The sequence below is a fragment of the Cupressus sempervirens genome, chromosome 10 (assembly GCF_028749045.1).
Source record: "Cupressus sempervirens isolate cs-2001-9-10 chromosome 10, ASM2874904v1, whole genome shotgun sequence".
Taxonomy (NCBI): Eukaryota; Viridiplantae; Streptophyta; class Pinopsida; order Cupressales; family Cupressaceae; genus Cupressus; species Cupressus sempervirens.
In genome coordinates, this window is record NC_143127.1 from 69,791,623 (window position 1) to 69,815,847 (window position 24,225).

Genomic DNA, 24,225 nt, shown 5'->3' on the forward strand with positions numbered 1-24,225 from the left:
CATAAACCATCCTAATCCATCCTCTAATCATTTGCACAAGCCTAAGCAAGCTTAAAACCTTCCTAATCAAGTCCAAGTCGAAATTACTCTCATCACCCTCAAAATATCTCAACCATAAAACTTTATGAAGTCCACTAGGCCATAAATGACTCTTCCAAGCCCTTTTATTGCTCTTACAAGCCATTATGAGTCTTTATGAAGATTTTATCCCTTGAGCCTCCTTTTTTGACTCATCCTTCCCCTTTCCTCCATCCTCTCACCATGTGACATGTGTCACTCCTTGATTGGCTGTAAGGAAGCACAATCCATGTGCTCTCCTCTCATGCAATCTGAGCCCTCCATGAGCTTTTTCCCATCCTTGCATCTTAGCCCTCAATCCCTCAAGACTCTTGCCTATAAATTGGATCCTTCCCCTTTGCAAAATAACACAATCCATGAAGTAAAGTTATAATGCTATTTTGAGAGCCAAATCCATACTAAAGCCATCTATCCACACCAAAAATCCACAATCATCCATTGAAGCCTTTGGAAGCATATTGAGCATACATCCTATCCATTTAGATAAAACCACTCAACAAGAGAGCTTCTCATTGAGAGCTCATCTTAGTCTATCTTGAAGTTTATGAATTTTGTTTAGTTTGTAGAAGCTTTATTTAAATTTGGTTTCTATTAGCATACTAACATTGCTCATATACAATGGGAACCACAAATAAGCCATGTAGAGCATCCATTTCAAACAATGCAATATGTATTATCCTTAGCCAAGAGCCTCAGATGGGAAACCTATTCCACCTTGATTCCATCTCTCTAGGTAGAATTACTGTAAACAAGTGGTAGGAAACAAATTGAAAATAAACTCAAAAGAAAGCTCTAATTTTAGAAATAGAGCAACCAAATTAGACATGGAAATCAAAATAATGTGGTAAACTAAAGAGTGGTGAAAACTCATCAAAGGCATGTCGAGCAACTTACCAAGAAAATGCAATGAGGCACACAAACACCTAATAAAAGTTATAGATTTCTTGTTAAAAAGAACATTAATATAAATAGTCCAAGAGACTATTTTTTTCAAAAAATAATGATAATTAAATGATCCAAATAAAACTAATCTGGAAAGGAAAAACTTATAGTGCTAGATGTTTACGTAGAGAAGATGCAAACACACTCTAGGTTACAGTTATTCGTTGTAACCTCCAAAACACATATTTATGCACCAAAACACTTAGTTAACCTCCACCTCAACACATGCACACAATTTCTTTCAAACACATTAGAGGAGTGAGATAAATCACATTGAGAATCCCCATTACATGCATCTATGAAAAAACTTTTGTCCCATACCAAAGCACTATGCTCTAAAGCCCTTGTATCAAAAGAAATTTTCATAATTTTTTCATGAAAAAATTCATTAGACTACCCAAAAAATTCCCAAAAACCAATAAGAAATAAATAATTTATATTTTTCACCTTAGATTAGTTTCAAAAATATTCAAGGACTATCGTTTTACATAAGATTTTAGCACATTTTAAATTAAAATTCCTAAACCCACCATTAAAATAAATCTTATTTAATGTAATAATAAATCCTACCTAAAGTCTAGTCTACCTACCCATCACTCTCATTTCCGAGAGAAAGACTAATGCTAAGAAGAGACATGAAAATATTAGCCTTAACAACAAGAACTAATAATGTGTATAGTCAATCAATTTCCAAGAAACAAATTTGAGAAATTATATATCTTATTGTATGTACCTTAATGCTTTAAATTTCAACTTTAATTACTCTTTATAGATGCATCATTTATATTTGAGAAGAAAAACAAATCTATGAATGCGCCCACAAACCTTCAACAAACCACTATGCACATGTTGTATTTCTATCTTTAGAATTACATTTTTCCCCTTGCAATTATGAATCAGAATACTAACAAACTTCCAATATATAATAGCAATGTATTTTTTTCCTTTGCAATTAATAATGTAGCTCAAAATTATCAAACTATGATATTGTTAATAGACCCTTAGTCTACCATTAATACAGTAAAGTAATAAACAAAATATAATACATCTTAGTTTGAAATAAATATCAGATCTTAAATATCGTTCACCTTAATGCTCTGAACTTCAACTTCAATCACACTCTTTACAGGTGCGCCGAACTTCAACTTCAATCACACTCTTTACAGGTGCGCCGTTTATATTTGAAAAGATCAATGATTGATGACTAAATAATATATTTAATCAATTCCCAAAGAAAGTCATATTGTATGTATCTCCATGCTCTAAACTTCAACTTCAATCCCTCTCTGTGTAGTTGCTTCATTTATGTTTGAGAAGGAAAAATAATATATGATGCCAGATACAACCAGACTCACTAATTAACGCCTTCCAAACCTCCAACAAACCCGTGGCCGTCTTATCAGTCATTGTCGAAGCCATCGAGCTTAGTCATCGCCCTTTTATATACGTTTCAAATATATAATCAACCAGATAGTACCATAGTTAATATTCATTCATATATGTGTGTTAAAGCTCTGAGACTCTGAAGTAGAGAAAATGGCTGCAACGATTCTATCTCCTACAAGAAGCCATCATTGCAACATACAAAGCAACGTCTCCTTATCTACGTCGTTGCATGGAATGGTGAGGGTGAATGTTTCTAGGGTTTTAATGGACGTGAAGCCCAAGAAATCATCACAACTCTGCAAGGGAGTTGAAGCTTCTTTGGGAGGTGTGAAGATCAATGGAAGTGCTACTGATAAGCTGAAAGTGAATGGTTTTGTTGAAGAGAAAAACAAGAGAGAGTTGAGCCCGGATTGGGTGGGAAGGTTTGTGGAAGACGATATGGTGTTCAGGCAGTGTTTTGCCATCAGATCGTATGAAATCGGTCCAGATAAAACTGTCTCTGTGGAAACCTTGATGAGCCATCTTCAGGTAGTAGAAAATTTTGCCATTCAGAATGGTTTCATTAAGCCAATTGTATATCAGTTAAGATAATCCAATGCAATCTATGCTTTAGTATTTTTTTCCCAATCAAGAAGCCCATTTGTCCTACTTAGAGAGAGATAGTTGCAACTAATCATATATTGTTTGTCTTTTGGACAAGCAGGAGACGGCTCTAAACTCCATTAGGCTTTGTGGATCGATGGGAGATGGGTTTGGTACCACCCTTGAAATGAGTCAGAGAAATCTTATATGGGTTGTTTCTCGTTCTCAATTGCAAGTGGATAGTTATCCTTCGTGGTAATTTTTGTTACAATAATTTTATTTTTTCTTTTCAATTTTCTACCGTCTATGATGGATCATGCTCATCAAGAATGTCATTTCAAATATTGATGCAAAAAGTTCTTACTTTGTCTAACCCAAACATTCTTATGACTAGAACTCTTTTTATGTTTTTAACATTTACTAAATACTGTTTTTTACATTCCATGAAGTTCCAACTGTTTAACTTTATGGGTAAAGATTGAACAAGTAAATTAGAAATTAAATAGATTGATTTTTTTGAAGATTTCAATTAGAAATCTGATTTGTAAGGAAATAGGGATATATGTTATAGTGAATTGTAAAATAAATTATAATGTCAAAATTATTAGTTTTATCACATATGAATACATTTGAATAGATAAGTTTATTAATCTAGATAATTTGATATTTTATTTTATAATTCTATATTTACTTTTTTTATGATTAGAAAATAAGTGTGAGTATATTAGAATATATAATTTATTTTTATTATATATTGTTTTGTTTTATTTGGTAGTATAATTGATGTTTTTTATTCTATGCTTTGACTACAAATAGTCTTTATTATTTTTTAAATAATTTGAAATATTCGTATTTGCAAAAAGATTATAAGTTTCAACTATTTATTTATTATTATTATTTGAAATGAACTCTTATTATGTGTTAAGTTGGACTACACTCAAACCCATAAGATGAGAGGCTCCCAACTTATTTTTGTCTTGTAGGTTCTTCCCTTAAGTAAATAAAACTTTGTGATAATTATTTTTAATAAAAATTTATAATAAATTTTATCATTTTTTTTAAATCTCTTTTTTGCTAATTAATTTGTTGTATCATCCAAAATTTTCCTTATTGAAAACTAAGATAAAATTCATTCTATAGGGGTGATATTATTGAGGTGGATACATGGGTGGATACATCAGGTAAAAATAGTATGGAGTGGAATTGGATTGCTCGTGACATAAAAACAAATATGGTCATAGTACAAGCAACTAGGTGAGATTAGTCAATCACTCATATGTTCTTTTCAAAAAAAAAAAAGATTTGCAATTTTATTTTATTTGTGAATAGATGATCATAATACTGAGTCTAATTTGAAAAATAATTTTCATGTAGTATTTGGGCGATGATGAATAAAAGGTCAAGAAAACTTTCAAAGATTCCAAATGCAGTTAGAGAAGAAATAAAACCTTATTTCACCAAAATGAAAACTTTTGAGGAAGAAGGGACTCGAAAGTTGGTAAAGCTTGAGGATAGTACTGCTCCATACATATCTTCAAATTTATCAGTATGTATTTACTTCAATATTTAAAGGTATTTTAAGTTATAAATTTTCTAGAAATAAATGATGAAATGAAAAAGTCTATCTTAGAGTTTTTTGACATGCCTTTCTTTTGATGTTATTAATAGGCACGTTGGAGTGATTTAGATGTAAATCAACATGTCAACAACATCAAATATATTAGCTGGATTTTAGAGGTAAATGTCAAATATTTCTTGAGATAAAATTTATTTATTTATTTATTTGTTTATATTTATATTTATATTTCTTTAATTCTATTGATTAAGAGTGTCTATAATGTTCGCAAGGGGTTAATTTATTTCTCTTGATTATATATAAATAAAATATATTCTAATTTTGATAAAAAGGTAAATTATGTACTAAATCACAAGATAATGTTTTCTAACTCTCATTTTTTGTATTTTTATAGAGCATGCCTACTAATGTTTTGCAAGAAAATGAACTTGCTAATATACATTTGGAGTACAAGCGTGAATGCATGTTATCGCACACCCTTCAATCATTATCAAGTCCACATGTTTGTAATTTGATGGATTCTATAAATGAACCTCCAACAATTTGCAAATCCAATCCTACATTACAGTTCATCCACTTGCTTCGGTTGCAAGATAATGGACTAGAAATTCTTAGGGCAAGGACAAAATGGAGGCCCAAGTTAATGAACAAGGCATGAACCATATAAGTTATAAATATAAGTACCATGCTTAAATTATAATTTATAGGATAGAATAATAAAATTAAATATAAAATTTAACCTTTAATTATATTTTATACATTTTAAATGTTATTTTTGTATTATTGAGGTGGAGATGCTTCCACTTGGTTACAATGTTGTAAATTTTAAATATGTATTCAAATATATTATATTATTGAGGCTCTCATACATGCTTATACTTGATTATGAGTTTATAAATTATAATTATGTATTCATATCTTATTTGAATTATTGTTTTTTAAGTATTCTATTTCTTCTTTCCATTTAAAGTAGAAAAGTAAATAATATTTTTTCTTAAGGCGTTTTCATTGTATTGTCATAATGATCAATAATTTGCATTATACTTGAGAAAGATAAAGTTATGTGAATAAGGATATTTTGATGTATCAAATGTAATATACAATTGATTTAATAGAAAAATGGATTTGTGTGTTGAAAAAATATTCATGAAAATTTTATTTAAATTCATAATTAACACATTTTAAATTTCAAGAAAAATCTTTTTTTTTTAATTAAAATTATTAAACATTAAATTGGGTATAAGTTCTATGACATATATAATTTTTAGAATATTATATCTTCCAATTTTTGACGCAGTGCAAGGTAGGAGAATCCCCAAAGAGATGTTCTAGCCCCCAGCAATAACCACATAGTAGAAACACAACAACAATACGAGATCTGATATCAAATCACAACTCTTTATTCATAAAATAATTGTTTACATGCAATGTGTCAAGTCGTAAGGCCTTCCCAGTTATGGCCAAATACAATAGAAATTAAAAAAATAGTTCTACAGGATCCCTCAAGATCCAATCCAAAAGCTTAGCTAGTCTAGATCCACACTCTGCTAGAAACCTCCAAGGAAGATCTACACTTGTGCTCGCAAGCCCACCAAGAAATCTCCTTGTTTCCCAAACCTCGACTACTAGCCCTTCTTAAACTTTACCCAAAATCCATGTGTAAAATTCCTCACATTCAGTGCTCTATCCACACACTTAAGAAAACTTTTCTCACTTAGCTACTCCATCTCCCATGCTCTTCTCTAAGCTAGATGATTAATCAAAATCCTACTATAAAATACCTCACATTCAGCACTCTGTCTACAAGCTCAAGAAAAGCTCACTCTTTAGCTACTATCCACACTCACTCCTCCTTCGAATGAATAATGAAAAGACAAGGCCATCTACTTATACCAAACCAAGCCACAAGTCGACCACTAGCAAGATACATTAAATAAACCCTCAAGCCACAAGTTAGCTTAGCAAATTAAATTAAATAAACCTCTAGCCACAAGTTACATTTAATAATGCCACCTATTAAATGCCTTTTCCCTCTTTTCTTCAATTTTATTTATTTATTTATTATTTTTATTCTAATTTTTGTCACTTTCTCTCTCCTCCAATTTTATTTTTTAAAAATTATCTCTCTTTATTTTCTAATGCAAAATGCTCCTGCATCACACTCCCCAAGTAGATAGAAAACTGTGTCCCACATTTTGATGCCAAAAGAAAGGTCTACAACCATCTTCATCTTCACCAAAGGTTTCAACTCCATTAGGGACAAGAAAACCAACATGCAAATCATCCACATCTGCATCACTCTACCAAACACCAGAATCTCAACCATCCAATTAGCATGCTCAATCCTAGGAATAAAATGAACATAATGCTTCATCAAAAAACCCTCATCCACATCAGCAACTAGTGAATCCACACCAGCAGCAACAAACTCCATATCAACAACAATATATAGATCTCCATTAACACCAATGGTCTCATTGCTCACAACAAGATGCTCTACAACATACAAGTCACCACCAACAGTGACCAGATCATCCATGACTAAGTGCTCTATAATCTCCATATCAAACTTAACCAATTGATCATGAAAACCAATCTCCATCCCAACATCAACAAGGTTAGGAATATCCTCAGCAACAACCTCCAGCTTCTCTGCAAGTTTTGTATTAAGCTCCACAAACTTATCAATAAAACTAAACTCTTCCACCTCAACCTTGCTATGCCATCTTCTCTCTCGAACAAGTCTTCTAACTACCTAGACAACTCTCTTCTAGATCAATAGACTCCAACTCCAGTAGAATACAACTTCCTTATTTGGTTCCTTAACTTGTTTAGAAAAAGTAACATCCACAACAGCATCCACCGGGGCTATTGTATCATTAATGCTCCTCTCCACTATATCATAGATACTTCCAATCATCCTAGCATCTAATCTTCTCAGAGCCATATTCCAAGATCTTTGCAAACTCTTTGCAACAAATCACCAACAAATCAATCTTCCTAAACAAGATCAACCTTCCATCTTCACAACCATAGATGCACCTGCACGTCCTCCCAAGGTCTTGGTGCAAACTACCTCAACATTGGTGATCTATCTACATGCTTAGGAACAACCTTTGCTCTAATACCACTTGACATAGTACAAGGTAGGAGAATCCCCAAAGGAGATGTCCTAGCCCCCAATAATAACCATAGAGCAAAATCACAACAACAATGCAAGATCTGACACCAAATCACAACTCTTTATTCATAAAATAACTATTTACATGCAATGTGTTGGGATGTAAGGCCTTCTCGGTTATGGCCAAATAGAATAGAAATTACAATAATAGTTCTGTAAGATCCCTCAAGATCCAATCCAAAACCCTAACTAGTCCAAATCCACACTCTGGTAGAAAACTCCAAGGAAGATCTAAACTTGTGCTCGCAAGCCCACCAAGCAATCTCCTTGTTTCCCAAGCCTCGACTACTAGCCCTTCTCAAACTTTACCTAAGATACATGTGTAAACTACCTCACATTTGACACTCTGTCCACACACTTAAGAAAACTTTTCTCACTCAACTACTCCATCTTCCATGCTCTTTTCCAAGTTGTATGATTAATCACACTCCTACTATAAACTGCCTCACATTTGGCGCTCTGTCCATATACTCAAGAAAAAATTGCTCTTTAGCTACTCTCCACACTCACTCCTCCTCTAAATGAACAATGACAAGACAAGGCCCTCTACTTATACCAAACCAAGCCACAAGTCAGGCACTAGCAAGTTACATTAAATGAGCCCTTAAGCCACAAGTTGACCTAGCGAATTGAATTAAATAAACCCTCTAGCCACAAGTTACATTTAATAATCCCACCTATTAAATGTCTTTTTCCTCTTTTCTTCAACTTTATTTATTATTTTTCTTCTAATTTTATCACTTTCTCTCTCCTCCAATTTTTTTTATTTTTCAAAAAAAAATTATCTTTATTTTCTAATGCAAAATGTTCTTGCATCAATTTCATTTGAAGTGTTTATTTTAATTATTTCTTTTTCTATGTTTTACATGAGACACAATAAGGGATGATAAAAAAAATCATTAATACTTTTTCACATTTTTAAGGTGGCATCAACAATGATTTAAAATTAAAGGTTTTATTTCATAATCATGTTTCATTCATAGTTTTGTCTTTCTTAGGAATTAAGCTCTTATGTTCAAGAGATATGATGGATTATTATTTGTAATTTTTTGGGACCTTATATTAGAAGGAATATAGTATAGTTATTATTTTATAATGTATTAAATACTATAGTTTTGTACCAAATTAATTTTTTGATTTCTATGGAAAGGAGATAGATTTAAATATAACTAATAAATTAACCAACATCAAACTATCTTACTTAAAATATTGGAATATGAATTGCAACATGTTAGGATTTTGAATATATCTTACTTAGAGTCAAGCAACTTGGGCTCTATTTATTTTTTGTATGAAATATTGATTACTTGAATTAGATGTGAGATAATTAGGTCCTAAAGCATGCATAAATAATTACATAAACTAGTAATCTAGATTGATAGACAAATAGAAGGTTATACCAAAAAAAAAAAGTACAAATATGATATAAATTGAGCCTATGATACGAAAAACAAAAGCCCAAAATTGATAGCCAACTTATTAGAAAATATGTCTTCATGACTAGCTGCATTTAATATGTTTCTACATTAATCATGAGAGGAAAATATATATACAATTTATAGATCAACCATCATGAAAATATCAAATAGATAATCTATGCATGAAAAGATAAGATATACTCCATAAAAACCCTAAAGGAAGAAAACCCTACCTCCAGGAATGTGAGGTTGATGGTTATTGTTGATGTTAAAATCCTTAGATCAACCTCTAGTGTGTCACTAGAAATATACGGCCAAAAGCTTAGTGTTTGTTCAATATATAAATTGGTTACATTTTGAATATCTTTCATAGACTACTTGTGTATCGGGTGATATGTGTTAAAATTGGCTAAGTGTTAATTATTGTACTATTCTATGCCTTAGTCATGGTATGCGTCATTCTTATAGATTATAGTTTTGAGACAATCCTTTTTGATGTGTGTGGTTTTTCAAGTTTTCTCCCAATAGATATTCCTAGTGTATTTATTCATAACGATCGGTACCAAAGACTATTGTAAAATGTTATTGTGCTTAAGGATCATTGTGAAATGTCCCTTTCTCTGATTTTATATGATATTTCCAACCTCTAATCAGATTTTCAAAATCAAACAACTAATATCACAAAGATCCACCAAATTTCTCCAGAAACCCCAAATCGGGTATGCTGAAATGGTGCCAAAAGCTTCACAACTTCACCTATTATTAATAAATCTGAAAATGGAAATTTTTACAGAACTTTCAGCAGCATAACAGCCTAAAAATTGACATTTCCAAATCCGTATAGCCTTTACACAACAGCTCAAAAATGTAGGACAAAAACTATGCTCATCGGGCTCCCGAAATTAACACAAAAATGCCCGGAAACACCACAAAAACACTAATAAACTATCTCAGAAGTTTAATCATGTCCCAATACATATATTCAGCTCTATTTTAACAGCTTAAAGTCTAAAATACAGCAGCAACCAAAACTGATATGAAATGCTCAAATGAAAACACCAAACTCATGCAAAAAACACACCCAAAAACCCACAAATCTACACTGTTCAGCACAAAGGCAAACTCTGTATGAGCATGCACATGGAATGGCTTCAAACTCCCATCCTTAGCCTTCCTGAAAACCTGAAAACTCCCGTTCTTGGGTCTCCTTCTCCACAGGTTTGGTAGCCTCTGAAGAATAACAAAGAATGAGTGAAAATCAAGTTCTGGAATCAGCCCAAAATGCCTCCAAAACCCCTTAAAAGAGGGCATAACTGTAACTCACATCCAAGAGAGGTTAATGAAACATATTTTAATAATAATTTTCATTTATTAGTCCAACAGTTTCCAAAGATTAACCCCATTTTTCCGAAACTTCACTTTCTTGGGCCTGCCTGCCTTAGCAAAGATTATTATTTTTTAATTATTTGAAAAGGGGACATGACAAGTCCTCCCCTCCCAAACATTGCTTGTCCTCAAGAAATGGCTGAACAATAAACCAATCAATCCACCTGGATCCCAAATGTAGTCATGAACTATACTACTACCAATTAACACAGGCTCCTGCAATATCCTCTGCAATATGACCAAGATGAATCCATAATCAAACTGACAATTATAGTTCAACCAAAATCCAAAATCACCACTACCACAGTCAAAAACCCATGAGGCACAAACTCTTAGAACATCAGAACCCAAGCAAAGTGGACAAATCAAACTACCAACACAGTAAATACCATCAACGCATCCCACTGGCCTATACGAAATGCACAATCCAACTCTGCAACAATGGTGAATGCTCTCGAATGAAACTGTACCAAGTATGGAGAATCCACACACTGTACAACTCCTGTAGTCAACACAACTTTGCAAATCACCAGTCACTATCTCATAACCATAACTACCATGCACCCCTGATGGTGAAAAGCCATCACAAGATAAATAGCAAGAATTGGAATCCAAACCAAATCTTCCTGCCATCAACTCCTCAACACAAGGATCAAATGCTAACTGATGTACATACCTTGCAATATAATGTTGATAAAAAAAACCAACCTTAGTCAACAACTCACCATGAACAAGTGATACAACCCACTGTGACTGATCACCAGCTAAGTCAGGAGATGTCATAGCCAAAGGTGTAGATTCAATAACAACACCTACTGAAGCATCACTCTGAAACTCCTGCTCTAAGTCATGTATTATCAAGCTTTCAACTGTAGAACCTATCGCCATGTCATGCCCATCACAACTCTCATCCTGAGGCATCAAACTATCCCATAACTGATGATAAGCACTAGGAACCAAAGTACATCTCTGTATCATCAACTCATCAACATGGTCATCAAAGGTAGATTGATGAGCATACCTCACAGTGTAATGCCAATAGAATGCACCAATCTTAGTCAGTGGCTCAGACTACAATCCAAATGTAACTAACTGCAATCGATCATTAACCAAGTTGGAACTGACTACTACCTCTGAAGACATTGCGAAGGGAGTATTATTACTAGTAGGGACCATGCCAACTATCAGCTTACCAACATCACACATGGTCTTTGATACAACATCTCTAGTCTTCGTGCCATTAGTACTAGAGGTCACCACCATGTCAGGCACACCACAAAAATTTGCTACAGCACCCAACTCAATTGAACTTGACTCTAGTGGGAATGAACCTGATATGCCAATGTTACTATCAAGGATGGATGCATCCCCATCTCCACTATCTCTAACAATCTCAGCCATGGACATCCTCGGATCACCAAACACCCCAGCTTGTGACTGTATAGAATCAGGTAAAGACTGTAGTCGCTCTAACTCCATGGTCACCTTAGCCAAATGAAACTGTGACTCCTTGAAAGCCAACTGTTTACTCTCAAGAATCTCAGAAGTCACCTCAAGCTTCTCAGTAAGCTCACTCACCTCATCTTCCTTGGCCAACAATGCATCATATGCTGTACTGCCCCACTCCATAAGATAATCTCTGTCGGCTACCAACTGCTTATAATTCTGTCTCAAAATCTGAATAGCCTCCCATAAAGAGTGGAACTCTGTCAAGGAAAGATAACTGCCTCCCTGCTCATTAGTAGTAGGAGAACTCCATCCATAAACTGCTAACAACTGACGAGCAGCATTGAAATGCTGGCAAGTGATAGCAATATCTTGGTCACTAACTCTCATCTGATTAGACACATGATGGCACTGGCTTGATTATCTCCTACAAACCTCCTCTGATGCACCATCTAAAGGAGTATCCTCAAAGTTACTAGTCTCTAGAGTATTACCATCCATATCTTGTGAATCAAATCTAAAGCTCATATCAATATACAGAGTATCAAAAACATTAGCACTGTTGTCCAACTCCTCTGTACCCAAGGAAACTAAGTCTTCAAAACTGCCCACTACATCCTCCTGGATGTCATCAATGCCAATATGATCCTGGGACTCATCTGTACACACTGCCAAATATGAAATATCATCAACACATTCCAGCAAGTATGGTCGACTAGATATATGAACAAAGCCCAACACCGGTGTATAAAAACTAATACAAACATCGGATAAGCTCCTGGCACAAGAAAAGACAACACCGTGCAATCTGCTAATCAAATCCATGGTAGCACCCAAACAATCACTGCTACCAAAAAGTGTTAATGATTTACAGTCAACTGAACCCCAAATCCTAATATAAGAATCTTGAGTCCATATCTGTAAACTAGAATTAGCTGGTAACTCAAGCAAAATCCTGACTTGAGTAATATGACCAATACCAACTAACTCCACATACCTGTCATGATGAGATAATGTAGTGACAATACTATCTTCACACACCTTCAGCTAGCGGGATAAATCATGTGAAGTACTACTAGCCTCAACCTCATGTGACGAAGCATCTAACTGTGCCTGGTACTCTCTCTCAGAAAAGTCATGAATGCTCAATGTTTGCTCATCTACACCAGGTATCTCACCATCATGCACAACAACATCCTCATAATCATCATCCTTGAGGTCAAATCTATCTATCACTCTTTGACTAAAATCATCAAATGTAGTTACCTGATCATGACCTTGAGTAGTCATTCTATGATACCACCAATCATAGGCTGCATCTTCCAAGTGTAGACTTGCAATTTGAACAACATCACTCTCCTTCATGGGGTTAAGTGTGAAGAAGGTCTGTAATTTTTGTAGCCATGCTCTAGCTGAAATTTTATTTGTTCCATCAAAAGTAGGTGCTATAAACTTGCTTATATTATTTTTGAGCTCTCTTCCACTTATGTCATGCTCCCTTCTGTACTCTTTCTTGGGCATCAAAGTGTTCATCATATCCACATATTCTCTAAAAGGAACTGAACCACGAAATTCATCATCTAAGCCATTATAAGTAGCTCTTAATGTAATCAAGTTACCTGTAACCTCTTCCATAGGATTAATGGCTGGATTTGGTACTAGTGGCTCATCTGCAGGCAAAAAAATAGTTTTGGTTGATTTAAATATTGTGGATTTTAGATTTCTTGGCTCCTCTAAAGTTCTCCCTTTCCCATTAATAGATGCAACTCCTTGTAGTTTTTCTGTAAATATTCGCAAAGCCTCTCTAGTTTCTGCCAAACTATCCACTGTTTGCTTCTGAGTATTTTGGATGTCTTGGAAGAATTTCTTTGCCATCTCATCTAGATCAGCCATACTTTTCCCTTCCTTGGATTTTGTACTTTTACTTTCAACTGGAGGTTTGATCAAAATTTCTTTATTCTTTTCTCGTTGCAAATATCTTTTTTCTCTTTCACTTAGTTGCATGCAACCATAAATTTTGACATGCAGCTGATTAGAAGCAACATGCAACCACCAAATTCACCAAGAACTAACATGAAAATGATTAGAAGTAGAATGTAACCATAAATTTTAACATGCAGCTGATTAGAAGAAACATGCAACCATAAATTATGACATGCAAAATCTGGGTAGTTGTCAAAACTGACATGCAAGATCTGGGTAGTTGTCAAAACTGACCTGCAACTTCTACAAACCCTCAGGCTGGCAAGATCATGGCTCTGATACCACTGAAATGTCCCTTTCTCTGATTTTATATGATATTTCCAACCTCTAATCAGATTTTCAAAATCAAACAACTAATATCACAAAGATCCACCAAATTTCTCCAGAAACCCCAAATCGGGTATGCTGAAATGGTGCCAAAAGCTTCACAACTTCACCTATTATTAATAAATCTGAAAATAAAAATTTTTACAGAACTTTCAGCAGCATAATATCCTACAAATTGACATTTCCAGATCCGTATAGCCTTTACACAACAGCTCAAAAATGTAGGACAAAAACTATGCTCATCGGGCTCCCGAAATTAACACAAAAATGCCCGGAAACACCACAAAAACACTAATAAACTATCTCAGAAGTTTAATCATGTCCCAATACATATATTCAGCTCTATTTTAACAGCTTAAAGTCTAAAATACAGCAGCAACCAAAACTGATATGAAATGCTCAACTGAAAACACCAAACTCATGCAAAAAACACACCCAAAAACCCACAAATCTACACTATTCAGCACAAAGGCAAACTCTGTATGAGCATGCACATGGAATGGCTTCAAAATCCCATCCTTAGCCTTCCTAGAAACCTGCAAACTCCCGTTCTTGGGTCTCCTTCTCCACAGGTTTGGCAGCCTCTGAAGAATAACAAAGAATGAGTGAAAATCAAGTTCTGGAATCAGCCCAAAATGCCTCCAAAACCCCTTAAAAGAGGGCATAACTGTAACTCACGTCCAAGAGAGGTTAATGAAACATATTTTAATAACAATTTTCAGTTATTAGTCCAACAGTTTCCAAATATTAACCCCCTTTTTCCGAAACTTCACTTTCTTGGGCCTGCCTGCCTTAGCAAAGATTATTATTTTTTAATTATTTGAAAAGGGGACATGACACATTGTATTGCTCAAGGTGGTGTGACCTATCTCAAATCTATTTTACCTTATATATTTTTGGTGTGCATCTAATATAAATGGATATCATTTCAAGAGGGATGAATGCAAGTAAATGAATTAAAGGTTGTATATTTGAATCATTTGATCTTATATTTTAAATGTACAATATATGTGGTACAAGTGAAAACTTGCTCAATTACTTGATTTGAGGAAGTACAAATAGTAGCATACTATAATTATAGAGGCTTGCATCCAACATTATTCTATGGTAGAACTCTTACTTTAGCTATCATATATTGGCTATAAGCTTGTTTGCAATGAGCCTTATTGTATCAATAATGATCCTTATTTAATTGGTAAACAGTTTGTCCCTCGTGCTAACTTGGCTTTACCTTGACTCTTATTGCCCAAAATATGGGGAAACAATAGGCATAAAAAATTGGATTAGTGCACCTACTATGTCACTAATCAATCAATTTTAAGGGTATAGCTCCCCTCTACAAAGATATGCAATGAATTGTGTTTTTGGTAGATAGAAAGGGGGATGCTCTTAACCTAAGAGCAATAGAGGAAAACTAGGATGCTCATAACTATAAACACCCCAAAAAAAGATAGATTTGGGTAACCTATAACACCCAATGGAATGATATCACAAGCTACCTTAAAGTCCTTCTAATACTATTCCTACTCCAATATGTTGTGGTTTCACAATGCATGCCCCATTTCTCCTAGAAATGAGGACCCCCTAGTAATTTTTTTGTCTCCTAGACCCCTAGTATGAGGCCTGGGTCATTTTGCAACTCCACTTGGACTCTAGGTCCAGCCTTTGTCTCTAATTGAGAAGAATTAGGTGTTAGAAACTAAGAAAGTTGGGAAATTTTAAGTGTTTTCATTGCATAAATGCACACTAACACACATGCGCACCTATCTAAGGTGTGCAGGTGCACTGAATGTGCAAGTGCACACTTATTTCCCTTTGGAGATGTGCACATGCACTAGTGTACACCTCTAAAGGGAGAAAACTAGGTCTAGGCCTATATATGCCAAGACCCCCTCCCCTCTCTTCATTATTCTTGTGCGCTCCTCTGCTACCACACATCTACACCTATCATAGTGCGCTAAACCTAAACAGAAATACAAAACAACTGTTAGAAGACACCAAAGGTGTGTATGTGTGTACCTTTGTTCACACAAAACACAATCCTAAAAAAGACACTAAAAATACCTAAATCATCAAAATGAAGAAAAGGTACAAACATGTGCACCTATTCAAGGTGTGCATATGCATTGTTGAAATAATTGGTTAATTATGTATTATCTTTGATGTTACAAAAAATTTCATATCATTACTAGTTAGTGTATGACAAGCTCAGTTAGGTATTCAAGATAGTTTTATGTATCTATTGAGTGTTCCAAAGTGTTACATGACTTAGGCACCAAAGGAAAGTTTACAGAAGATGAGTGTTAACTGAGCTCACTTAGTTAATAAAGGAAATGTTGGATGAAACTAGTGTTAACTGAGCTCACTCAGTTACCAAAAGAAATTTACAAGTATGTAGTGTTGATTGAGCTCACTCAGCTAATAAGGGAAAATCATTTCTGAGTTAATGTCTACCGAGAAGGGTTGGCTAACAAAGCATTTTCTTGTTTTGGCATATTAAGTTCAACTGACTTTTTGTGTTGGTTCTAGCCGACTCGAGAGATGAATATTAATTATTCTAAGTTGTATTCTAGCCTATTTGACTATAGGAAAGATATAAATATAAGGTCAAGTTGAGATTTAGAAAGTGTGAATGCATGGAAGATAATTGAAGATTTGATGATGCTAAGAGCAAGCAAATTAGAAGGATAAGTAGAATATCCTTATGGAGCTAAAATGATATATTCAATCAAGAAGGATCAAATATACAAGCCAAATTTGAGATCTGTAATCAGCAATTCTGTTGCATCCAAATCATGTCATGTCATTGTTACTCTCTAACCATTGTAGTAGTGATCTAAATCTCTTAACAGAGTTGGCTTAACATATATTTGTAAATCCTCTAACAAGGTGGCATTTCTATTGAAGTGTCTAAAGACCTCTAACAAGGCCAATCCTAACAAGGTGATTAAATCCTCTAATAGGGTCACACCTAATAGTGTATTTTGTAACCTTTAACAAGGTTGGCTCCTAACAAGGCTCACTTTAGAAGAGTGAAAATCAGTAACTAGCTACAATTGGTGGTTTTTCTCAAATTGGGTTTTCACGTTAAATCTTGGTGTCAAATGTGTTCATGCTATTTCTTTTATGTGTTTGAAACTAAATTAAAGTAATGGTAATCACAGATAACATCTTAATATTTTCATGTTAAAGTGTTTACCAAGCTATTTTAGTATTTATCGAGTTACAACATTTTCTGTGTGTTTGTCAAGCATCAGTAGTGTTTAGTTTTTAGAGTTTATTTTGTACTAAAATCTAAAGGATCTAGATTTGTTTTGTGGTAACTAATTTACCCCTCCCCTCTTAGTTACTCCTCACATATTTCCAACAATTGGTATCAAAGCTCTTGGTGCTTGCAAAGAAGGTTTCAAAGACCTAAGCTAAAGATCAAGATGTCTTACAAAAGAGAGATTCCTATGTTGAACCGAGACAACATGGAACGAACTTATGAGATTACATCTAGCAAAAATCAGTGATTCAAGTTATAAGTATCTTGATACTAAATACAAGACTCAAACTGGAACATTATCAGTTGAAGACATTGCTAAAAAGAGAAATCATAACATCGTGATGATTGATACTGCATCTACTCTTAGTTATGTAGAATTTGCTGAAGCAAACGACTATACTACGGCTCATGCAATGTGGATCAAACTAAAAGACATTTATGGAGGAGATGAAAATGTAAGAAGAGCCAAAGTAGAAATTCTCAAAGGTCAATTTGATCAAATGAAAATGAGAAAAGATAAAAACATTACAAAATATATGGAAAGAATCAAAGCAAGTGTGAGTGCAATCAAAGCATCTAAAGGAGACATTGATGACAAAATAGTTGTAAGAAAGGTACTCAGAATCCTTCTTCCTATCTATGCAATAAGAGTGTCTACTATTCAAGATATGAGATGTGATCCAAATAGCAATACAACTTTGGATGCTCTAGTTGGAAGATTGACAGCTTTTGAGTTGAATAACTATGATAACTATGTTCCTAGTTCCAAAGGTATTGAGTCTACATTTGAAGCCAAACTCTCACTCAAGAAAAATAGTATGAAATCAAGGGCCAATCAATCAAGAAGTGAAGAAGAAGAAGAAGAAGAAATTTTTGACAGTGATCTTGAAGTTGTTGAAGCCCTAATTGCAAGGAAATATTCCAAAGGCAGAGGAAAGTACAAAGGTAAAATTCCTCTAATTTTTTTTTTTGGTGAAGAAGTTGGTCAAATTGTTGCAAGATGCCCAAATAGAGAAAACAAGGATGAAAAGAAAAGTAATAAGTACAAAGGAAAGAAGGAATTCAAAAACTACAAAGAAAAAGGTAAGAAATCTTGTTTTATGGCTAAAGATTATGATAACACTGAAGATGAAATGGTATATATTGTTGTAAAAGATGAATCTGATGATGGAGATAAGACGACACGTATCTCTCATGTTAGAAAAAATGATACATGGATTATTGATAGTGGCTACATAAAAAAGTTTGAGCACATGGAATATTATGGTGGTGGTAGTGCGAGATTTGGAAACAATGGACCTTGTTGCATAAAATGAAAAGGATGTATGTATTTGACCAAACAACTTATATGTGACAATGCTGATTGGGTTGAAGGACTAAAGCTTAATCTACTGAATGTGGCACAGTTGAATAACATTGGATTCAAGGTAGAATTTATGGATGGCAAGACCAAACTACTGGATGGAAAAGGAAATCTAGTTGGATCTGGCAAACAAACAAAAGGTAACCAATTCTATCTAGATCTTAGTGAAAGTTCATGTTTTATTGCTCAAGTAGAAGAAAGTTGATTATGGCACAAAAGATTATGTCATTTAAACTTTGATAACCTAGTTAAGATAAGAAAACACAAAAGAGTAAGACATATTCCTAGCTCTAGGAAACCTAATATGGGTCTATGCAAAAATTGTCAAATTGGAAAGATGGGAAGACTAGTTTTAAAAGCAAGAACTATCATTCTAAAGAATTCTTAGAGCTTGTGCATACAGACTTATGTGGACCTATTCGAATATAGAGTTACAATGGAGAAAAAAATTTCATTCTTTTTGTTGATGACTATTCTAGAATGATTACTGTAACATATCTAAAAGAAAAATCAAAAGCTTTTCAAAAATTCAAGTGGTATCTGGCAAGAGTAGAAAAAGAAATTAGAAAGAAGTTGAAATGTTTATGATTAGATAGAGGTGGTGAATTCATCTCCAATGAATTCTTCATTGAAAAAGGAATTAAAAGACAAGTATTAGTCCTTGGTACACCTCAGTGGAATACTATAGTTGAAAGAAGGAACAGATCAATCATGGATTGTGCAAGAACATTGATGATAGAAAAGAATGTTGCAATTAAATTATAGAAAGGATCAATCAACACTACAATACATAACTTGAACAAAGTACAGCTGAAGAAAGACTCAAATCAAACCCCTTATAAAATATGGTATGGCTACAAACCTAAAGTAAGTTACTTGAAAGTATTTGGCAGCAAATTTTATATCTTGAAAGAATCTAGGAAAGGAAAACTTGATTTCAAAGGTGATGAAGGCATATTCCTAGGATACTCATGTAGAAATAAAGCATACAAGTGTTTGAATTTGTCTACTCATAAAACTATAGAAAGTGCACATGTGAGAATTGATGTGTTTGTAGAAAAGAGTGAAGAAGAAAGCAACAAAGAGCCTGAGGATTATAGAAGATTTTTTTACTATGTTCAAACCTAATACCCTTCCAAATCTATCTAGTAGATAGGAGAGTTCATCTCCTAAGTCTCCAAAATCTCCAATAGCTACCAAGTTGCAGATAGTTCAGCCTAATTCACAGTGTGAAGGACTTGAGTCACATTCAGAGGCTACCAAGCTACTGCAAACTGAGTCTGAAGGACCTAAGCTTGATACTGAAGTTAATGATGAAATTAGTGAAACTCATTCCAAATCCAAAGAACCTATGTTAGCAAGATATGTTAGAAGGCATCATGCACCTAATCAAATCATTGGAGACAAATTTGATGGAACAATGACAAGAAGCATGTTGAAAGGTACATGTTTACTTGTTGAATTTGAACCTAGAAATGTCAAAGATGCATTGGATAATGAAATTTGGATTGAAGCAATGAATGAAGAAATTGAACAAATAGAGAAGAACAAAACTTGGATTATTGTTCCTAGACTCAAGGATAAAATTGTAAGTGGCACAAAGTGGGTATTCAGAAATAAGCTAGATGAGATGGAAAAGTTTTTAGAAATAAAGAAAGGTTAGTATGCAAAGGCTATTCTCAAGAAGAAGATATTGAATATGGTAAAAAAAATTATCCTATTGCAAGATTAGAAGGTGTTAGAACTTTACTAGCATATGTAGCACATAGAGGATATAACGTTTATCAAATGGATGTAAAATCTGCATTCTTGAATGGAATTCTTATGAGGAAGTCTACATTGAACAACCTAAAGGTTTTTTAGATCCTATCAAAAATAACATGGTTTGCAAATTACACAAGGCATTATATGGTCCCAAGCAAGCTCCCAGAACTTGGTATGAAAGACTTCATAACTACTTAGTATAGATTGGTTTTCAAAGAATAAATGATAGTTCAGTAGTTTGTATATCAAAGAAGGACCAGATAAAAGGATTGTGTTGGCAAAAATATATGTTGATGATACTTTATTCATAGGAAATGATGACTTGTCCAAGGCATTTTCAAAAGAAATGAGTAACGAATTTGAGATGTCTATGTTTGGTGACATTAAAAAAAATTGTTGGATTGTAGATTCAACAAAAGAAAGATGGTATCTACATTATTCAATCTTAATACATCAAGGAAATACTAAAGAAATTTAGAATGGAAGACTCAAGAATAGTTGGAACCCCTATGTCTACTAGGCATAAACTTTCCAAGAATGATGATTCCAAAGAGGTAGATCAGACCACATACAAATCAATAATTATAAAATTGTAGTATGTCATGCATACAAGGCTTGATATTGCATTAGCAGTCAATATGGTGGCAAGATTCTTAGCAAATCTTAAAGAAAATCACATAATGGAAGTCAAAAGAATCATGAGATATCTAAAACATACTAAAGAATATGGTTTATGGTATAAAATAGGAGGCAATTTGGATTTAAAAGTATTCACAAATGTTGATTGGGTAGGAAGTATTGATGATAGAAAAAACACTAGTGGTGGAGCATTATTTCTTGGTAAAAGACTAGTGTCTTGTACAAGAAATAAACATAATTATATCTCTCAGTCCACAGCAAAGGCAGAATATGTAGCTGCAGTAATCAATTGTTCTAATATTGTATGGTTCAACCAACTATTGGCAGGTATGAAGACATAAATCAAGGATCTAGTAGTCATATACTATGATAACATTAGTGTAATAAATATATCAAAGAATCTAGTGATGCATACCAAAACAAAACACATTGCTATAAAATATCATTTCTTGAGAGAATGGTGCAATATAAAGAAGTCAGATTGGAATATGTGAATACACTAGTGGTGGAGCATTATTTCTTGGTAAAAGACTAGTGTCTTGTACAAGAAATAAACATAATTGTATCTCTCAATCCACAGCAAAGATAGAATATGTAGCTACAGTAATCAATTGTTCTAATATTGTATGGTTCAAACAACTATTGGCAGGTATGAAGACATAAATCAAGGATCTAGTAGTCATATACTATGATAACATTAGTGTAATAAATATATCAAAGAATCTAGTGATGCATACCAAAACAAAACACATTGCTATAAAATATCATTTCTTGAGAGAATGGTACAATATAAAGAAGTCAGATTGGAATATGTGAATACAAAAGAACAAATTATAGACATATTCACCAAGCCATTGGCTAAGGATGCATTTTTGTATCTAAAAGGTAAGCTAGGGGTCATTCCCCTATCTAAAGCTCACTAAATGAAGTTTAGCGATGCATCAATTAGAGCAATATAGAAGATCAATCAGTTCGTGCAATATTGACAAGGGCACATTACAAATGAATCTATACTTGAGTTACATTGATATTCCCTATACATTGTCTTTGGCATGAGATGTCAAAGAGGGAGAAATTTGCAATCATATCTCATATAAATTTTGTAAAGAGAAAAGGATGTCAAAGAGGGAGAATGAACTTGGTCTAATATAAAAGGTAGAGTTTGCTATCAGAAGAAGTTGTAGCAAACAGAAGTTTCCTGACAGAGGGAGAAACTGAAGGCATAAAGAGTTCACATTGATAGAGGGATTTCTCATGGATGAGAATCAAAATGAAACTAATGATGTGTTCCTTACTTTGTTCCTTTACTCTAAAAATCTCATTGTATTATGACATGTTGTGTTGTCATCAATGCCAAAGAGGGAGATTGTTGAAACAATTGAGTAATTGTGTATTGTATTTGATCTTACAAAAAATGCCATATCATTACTAGTCAGTGTATGCCAAGCTCACTCAGGCATTAAAGACATTTTTCTATATCTCCCAAGTGTTTCAAATTTTTCCTAGTTCAAAATTTGGTATCTACCGAGTTCACTCAAGTGCCAAAGGAAAGTCTACGAAAGATGAGTGTTAATCAAGCTCACTCAATTAATGAAGGAAATGTTGGATGGAACCAATGTTAGTCGAGCTCACTCGGTTACCAAAGGAACTTTACAAGTATGCAGTGTTCAACGAGCTCACTTGGTTAACAAGGGAAATTTATTTCTGAGTTAATGTCTACTAAGCAGGGTTGGCTAACAAAGGATTTTCTTGTTTTGGCATATTAAGTTCAATTGACTTGTGTGTCGGTTCTAGCCAACTCAAGAGATGAATATTAATTATTCTAAATTGTATTCTAGTCAACTTGACTATAGGAAAGATATAAATATAAGGTGACATTGAGATTTAGAAAGTGTAACCTGCATGGAAGATAATTGAAGATTTGATTATGCTAAGAGGAAGTGAATTAGAAGGATAAGAAGCATATCCTTGTGGAGCTGAAATGATATATTTAATCGAGAAGGATCAAGTATACAAGCTAGAATTGAGATTTGCAATCAGCAATTTAGTTGCATATGTCATTGTTACTTTCTAACCATTGTAGCGGTGATCTAAATCTCTTAACAAAGTTGGCTTAATAATTATTTGTAAATCCTTTAACAAGGTGGCATTCCTATTGAAGTGACTAAAGACTTCTAACAAGGCCACTCCTAATGGGGTGATTAAATTCTCTAACAGGTTCACACCTAACAATGTGTTTTATAACCTTTAATAGGGTTGGCTCCTAATAGGGCTCACTTCAGAAGAGTGAAAATCAATAACTAGTTGCAATTGGTGGTTTTTCCCAAATTGGGTTTCCATGTTAAATCTTGGTGTCAAATGTGTTCATGTTATTTCTTTTATGTGCTTGCAACTAAATTAAAGTAATGGTAATCACAAATAACATCTTAAGATTTTCATGTTAAAGTGTTTACCAAGCTATTTCAGTGTTTACCGAGTTACAATATTTTCTATGTGTTTGTTGAGCATCAACAGGGTTCAATTTTCAGAGTTTATTGTATAATAACATCCAATGGGTCTGGATTTATTTTTGTGGTAACTAATTCACCCCTCCCCTCTCAATTAATCCTCTCATATTTCCAATAGTATGCACCTTTTCTTTTGCAACTCAAGCTAAACAATGCTCCAAAATGCCTGAGGAAATGTACACCTTTCTTTGAAACCACTAAGAGCATAAGGGTGCACACATGCACATCCCATTAAGGTGATTAGGTGAACACCCTTTCAGAAACTACGACATGTACATGCACAATAGTGCACATGCGCATGTACAGACCCCATCAAGGTGCACACGTGTGTAGGTGTGCACATGCATAGGTGTGCTAATACACATAAATTGACCAAATA

General features: G+C 33.9%; 1 protein-coding gene across 1 annotated transcript; it reads left to right on the forward strand.

The window, feature by feature from the left end:
• The first annotated feature begins 2,504 nt into the window (after positions 1-2,504).
• Positions 2,505-5,428, forward strand: LOC149532621 (palmitoyl-acyl carrier protein thioesterase, chloroplastic-like). Its single transcript, XM_089804424.1, has 6 exons — positions 2,505-2,934; positions 3,110-3,243; positions 4,129-4,242; positions 4,363-4,534; positions 4,657-4,725; positions 4,959-5,428. The coding sequence occupies exons 1-6, from the start codon at positions 2,557-2,559 to the stop codon at positions 5,220-5,222; spliced, it is 1,131 nt and encodes a 376-aa protein (XP_089660550.1). The 5' UTR covers positions 2,505-2,556; the 3' UTR covers positions 5,223-5,428.
• Positions 5,429-24,225: the final 18,797 nt, after the last annotated feature.